The 5601-nt window shown below is 58.6% G+C and overlaps 1 protein-coding gene across 1 annotated transcript in view; it reads right to left on the bottom strand.

The window, feature by feature from the left end:
- ZDHHC19 (zinc finger DHHC-type palmitoyltransferase 19) overlaps nucleotides 1–5063 on the bottom strand; it is an 18146-nt gene extending 13083 nt beyond the window's left edge. The window contains 5 exon segments of the mRNA XM_031935283.1: nucleotides 1039–1144; nucleotides 2139–2311; nucleotides 3123–3262; nucleotides 4140–4261; nucleotides 4629–5063. Of these exon segments, the coding sequence (XP_031791143.1) occupies nucleotides 1039–1144; nucleotides 2139–2311; nucleotides 3123–3262; nucleotides 4140–4261; nucleotides 4629–4909 (822 nt within the window). The 5' untranslated portion in view covers nucleotides 4910–5063.
- Between the last annotated feature and the right edge of the window lie 538 nt (nucleotides 5064–5601).

Here is a 5601-nt window from a genome sequence, read left to right as displayed (position 1 = left end):
TTTGTATTTTTAGTAGAGACAGGGTTTCGCCATGTTGGCCAGGCTGGTCTCGAACTCCCAACCTCAGGTCATGTGCCCACCTCGGCCTCCCAAAGTGTTGGGATTACAGGCGTGAGCCACCACACTGAGCCTGAGCATTTTTTTTAAGACAGGGTCTTGCTCTATTACCCAGGCTGGAGTGCAGCGGTGCAATCACAGCTCGCTGACTACAGCCTCCATCTCCTAGGCTCAAGCCATCCTCCCACCTCAGCCTCTGAAGTAGCTGTGACTATAGGCATGTGCCATCACGCCTGGGTAATTTTAAAATTTTTTGTAGAGATGAAGTTTCGTTATGTTGCCCAGGCTGGTTTCAAACTCCTGGGCTCAAGTGATCCTCCTGCCTCAGCCTCCCAAAGCTCTGGAATTACAGACATGAGCCACGGGGCCCAGCCTGGACCTTTTTAATGGGGCCAAAGGAAGCAGCTGACTCGGTTGCCCACACCACCTTCTGCCCCGATTAGAATTGTTTCCTCTCCATCCTACCAACATTCCACAGACTTTCAGGCTTCCCTGAGTTTTTGCAAAGGTGTGCCCCTCACCGGCAATGCCCTCCCCTCTGTCTTCCGTCTCTGTCTCTGTGGTCCTCCCGAAAGCTGCACGTCCTACCCCACCATGTGGTCCTCCCTCAACCCTCAGTGCCTGAGTCTGCGCCACACAGCTCAGGACCGGCCGCTCTCCGAGTGTTCGTGGGCCTCTGGTGGGTGTTACTCCCATTTCAGGTTCCTCATCAACAAAGTGTGGAACGTAGCCTTACTCACCTCTATTCCCATCGCTCAAAGAATCCAAACCGCCTAGCACACAGCAGGCTCCCAAGAGGGACAATGACCACCGAGCTCCCGGAGGGGGCGAGATTGGAGCCTCTTAAGAGCTGGGTCTAGAGGGACCTAACGAGGCGCCATCGGGGGTGGGGGTCGGGCTACCAGGCCAAGGGCAGTGGAGAAAGCGCGGGAAGCGCGGAGGTCCCGGAGGTGCAAGCTGACTCCCCACGGCCCCGCGTACCTTGACCTTGTAGGTGCGGTCGGCCGAGCTCACGGACACGGCCTGGGTCAGCAGCAGGAGGGACAGCGGCACCAGGAAGCCCGCGGCGGGCACAGCCACCACGATGCTGCACGGGTTAAGGATCGGAGCTGCAGGAACCCCCGCCTGGCCCCGCCCCTCAGGCCCGACTCCGCCCCGCCCCGCCCCCGGACGCCCGCCCGCCCACCCAGTCCCCAGGTTCCACCCTCGTCCCGCCCGCCCCGCGAAAGCCTGACTCCGCCCCGCTGTCCCCGCCCGTCCAGATCCGCGGTCCACCTTTAGCACCCGCTCCATGACCCCGCCAGATTCCTTTTTCTTTCTTTTTTTTTTTTGAGACGGAGTCTTGCTCTGTCGCCCAGGCTGGAGCGCAGTGGCGCCATCTCGGCGCACTGCAAGCTCCGCCTCCCGGGTTCCCGCCATTCTCCTGCCTCAGCCTCCGGAGTAGCTGGGACTACAGGCGCCCGCCACCGCGCCCGGCTAGTTTTTTGTATTTTTAGTAGAGACGGGGTTTCACCGTGTTAGCCAGGATGGTCTCCATCTCCTGACCTCGTGATCCGCCCTTCTTGGCCTCCCAAAGTGCTGGGATTACAGGCTTGAGCCACCGCGCCCGGCCCAGATTCCTTTTTCTTTCTCTTCTTTTCTTTTCTTTTTTTGAGACACAGTCACAGCTCACTGCAGCCTCGACCTCCCTCCCCGGTTCAAGCGATCCTCCCACCTCGGCCTCCCGAGCAGCTGGGACTATAGGCATGTGCCACCACGCTCGGCTAATTTTTCTGTTTTTTTGTAGAGACTGAGTCTGTGTTGCCCAGGCTGGTCTGGGACACGGGCTGAAGCGATCCTCCCGCCTCGGCCTCCCAAGGTGCTGGAATTACAGGCGTGAGCTCCGCACCCAACGCGCCGGAGGCTTCACGCCCCGCCCCTTCTCCTAGCCCCGCCCATCGCCGGCCCCACCCACCTCACCTCGTCCCAGACTGGTCCTCCCAGGCGGCTTCTCCCTCTAGCCCCGCCCCATAGCCCCGCCCCCTGCAGGCCCCCTTGGCTGTCCCCGCCTCCTCCCTCTCCTTCCCCACGTGGGCGGATACGCGATGGCCTTGTCCGTGGAGAAGGGTAGGTGGGTCGTACGCACCAGGAAGATGAGACAGGTGACCAGCAGGGCGCCTGAGTAGAGGCACAGGGACAGGACCAGCAGCATGAAGAAGCGGAAGTTGCGGTGACCGATGCAGTTGTTGACCCACTTGCAGTGGTGGTCAAAGTCCTGGGCGACAGGGAGAGGGGCCAGGCTTGAGGACTTCCCCTCCGGCCCAACTTCCATCACCCCAAATCCTGAGGCCTTCCCCCTGCCCTCTAGGCCACCTGCCCTTGGCCCATGCACTGGCTTCCACCCGCAGGGAGAAACTGAGCCACAGAATGCCTCATGCTGGCATTTCCCTCGTTAGAGCACAGTTGGGTCTCTGTGGTATAAAGGTCACCTGTCAGAAGACCTTTAGAGAAAAGGCTGGCCTGGCCTTCTGTGAGACGCATCCTACTGTAACTTTGGGCAGAACGGAAGCCGTCTCTGGGCCTCCACTTTCTCATCCATTCGATGAAGATGAAAGTAACACCCTGGCCCAGCCAGCCTCCTGCACTTGTAAACCTATGCAGGCCGTGCTCACGAGAGGGATGGTCACTCAGAGCCAGGAGACCCTCCAACTTGGACACCCAGGCGAGGACAGGCAAGGCCTTCCAGACCAGGCGGGCAGCCAGCCTGAGGGGCTTGGGTATCTCAGGTTAGCAAGCCCAGGGGTGGGACAGAGGGCTGCCTCCCCTCCCCTGGCCTGACCCAGCCCAGGACAGATGTGGATGGCCTGTGCATGTCAGCACCTCTGCAGGCAATGGCCCGCCTCCCCGGACAGGTGCAGGCGGGAAGCACATGACTGACCAAGAGTGGCTGGGAGTTACTGTCACCCTTGGCCTTTAGCAGTCCTAAAAGACAGCTTCACGCCCAGCCCTGGCCCCTGTATGAGGGAGGCTCCTGGTCCCAGCCAGATGTGGGGCAACGGCTGGTGGACAGGTAGAGGGGCTCTCACCTCCACACAGATGTTGCACCAGGGGCAGTGGTAGGTCCGGGGCGGGCGGTGGAAGCAGCACGTTGGGCACCACTGCAGACGGAAGGCCCTGTGATTCACCCACACCACATGCACTGTCAAGGGGCCCTGCTCAGCGGAGCCTGGCGTGGGAAGAGGATTGGGCACAGCAGAAGGCCCTGCGGTCACTCTGTGGCATCACGGGGCACGAGGAAGGGTGGGGACGAGGTGGGCAGGGGAAGCCCTGTGCCTGAGCAAGCTGTCCAAGCTCAGAGAGGATGGCAAAGGGAAGACGGGCTTCCAGCCAGGAGAGTTTTGTATGAAACTCAGGCGTTTGGAACAGTGAGTGCTGCTCTAAGTGGCATTGTGTAGTGAAGGGAGGAAATACAAACAGTGGTTTGGAAGCGCCCACTGGCTTCTGGCGCTGGCCTTCGCAGTCCTCCCATCTGAGGCAACTGGGAAACCGCAACAATTCTCTTTTTCTACACCGTGATGGCTTAAGAAGTGGGGTAGGGCCAGGCACAGTGGCTCACACCTGTAATCCCAGCACTTTGGGAGGCCGAGGTGGGCTGTTCACGAGGTCAGGAGTTTGAGACCAGCCTGGCCAATATGCTGAAACCCCCATGTCTACTAAAAATACAAAAAATTAGCTGGGCGTGGTAGCATGCTCCTGCAATCCCAGCTACTCAGAAGGCTGAGGCAGAAGAATCGCTTGAACCTGAGAGGCGGAGGTTGCAGTGAGCTGAGATCATGTCACTGCACTCCAGCCTGGGCAGCAGAGCGAGACTGTCTCAAAAAAAAGAAAAGGAAAGACAGAAAGAAAGAAGAAAGGAAGGGGAGGGGAGGGGAGGGGAGGGGAGGGGAGGGAAGGGAAGGAGCTAGGGCCACAGTAATGAAGACGTGGGGTGAAGGGGTCCAGAGGCTGGAGGAGGGGTGGTAGGAAGGGCACTTTAGGAACCCCCCTGCAGGTTCCCAGCCCTTGGGGTGCCACCTCCTTTTCCCAGGGGGCTGATGCCTCACCTTGATGTAAGATGCCAGGGTCTGAGAAGTTGAGTGAAATGAGACTGAAGAAGGTGAGAGCAAAGAGGGGGCCTGTGATGGCGGGAAAGACCCACTCCCCGTTCTGAGCCAGCCACCTGCAACTGAGACCAGAGGCAGGCTCGGTCCTGAGCAGGGGCAGCCCAAAGCCCCCCGCCCAGGGCCTGGCTTACTCAGGTCAGGACGCACAGACCTTAAAGCCAGATCTAAAAATCCAGGCTCCAAATACCCAGGCAGACTCATAATGGCTCCACCAAATGCCACCAGCACAACCAGCCACCCAAAGCTCCCAAAATGCACAGGCACCCTTGACCTCTGTGCCTTTGCACATCGGTTCCCTAGACCAGAATATCCTCCTTTCCCTGATTCTCCCCCGCCCCCGTCTTCTGCACTCCCCTGCCTCCATCCTATCATATTGTTTCCCTGGCTGTCTCTTTGTAGGAAACCTAACGCCTTGCCTGGGAAACTCACGGGAATGCGAAGAAGAGGCCACTGAAAAAGAGCAGCAGCACCACATTGAAGGCAGCAAACAGGCTGGAAAGGACCCAGGGACGTGGGGCCAGAGGCAGGGGATAGGGCTCCTTCACCTGGGGCATGGCATCCGTTACAAGCGTCATGGTTGGGCCTCCTGCGCCTCCAGGGGAGGTAGAGCCACCAGGCTTCCTCCCCCAACCCAGCTTCCAGAGCTCCATGGCCACAGCGGCCTCAGAGCCACAGCCCAGGATGAAAGGAAAGAAGCCCCAGTGTGACATCACAGAGGCTGGGGGTCTTCAGCAGAACTGTCTGCAGTTTTCTGTGACTGCCTCCGGTGACAGGCGCTTCCAACAGCAAACCGCACCCCTACACGTGCTGGGGAACCCAGAGGCCCTGCCCCGACAGGCTGATGTTGTTGGAGAAAATATGACCTTGGAGAAACACACAGGAAGAAAGTTGGTCGTTTTCAGCCGGGCGTTGTAATCCTTATAATCCCAGCACTTTGGGAGGCCGAGGCGGGCAGATCACTTGAGGTCAGGAGTTCAAGACCAGCCTGGCCAACACGGTGAAACTCTGTCTCTACTAAAAATAGAAAACTAGCCAGGAGTGGTGATGCCCGCCTGTAGTCCCAGCTACTCGAGAGGCTGAGGCAGGAGAATCACTTGAACCTGGAAGGTGGACGTCGCAGTGAGCCGAGATCGTGCCATTGTACTCCAGCCTGGGCGACAGAGTCAACTCCATCTCAAATAAAAAAAAAAAAAAAGAAAAGAAAGAAAGTTGCTAGGTTTTTTTGTTGGGTTCTTTTTTGTTTGTTTTGTTTTGGTTTTTTTTGAGACAGAGTTTTACTCTTGTTGCCCAGGCTGGAGTGCAGTGGCGTGATCTCAGCTCACCACAACCTCTGCCTCCCGGGTTCAAGCGATTCTCCTGCCTCAGCCTCCCGAGTAGCTGGGATTACAGGCACCTGCCACCA

This window comes from Piliocolobus tephrosceles, chromosome 2 (genome assembly GCF_002776525.5).
Source record: "Piliocolobus tephrosceles isolate RC106 chromosome 2, ASM277652v3, whole genome shotgun sequence".
NCBI classification, from domain to species: domain Eukaryota; kingdom Metazoa; phylum Chordata; class Mammalia; order Primates; family Cercopithecidae; genus Piliocolobus; species Piliocolobus tephrosceles.
The sequence above is the reverse complement of the archived record's forward strand: the minus strand, read 5'-3'. Positions and strand labels throughout refer to the sequence as shown.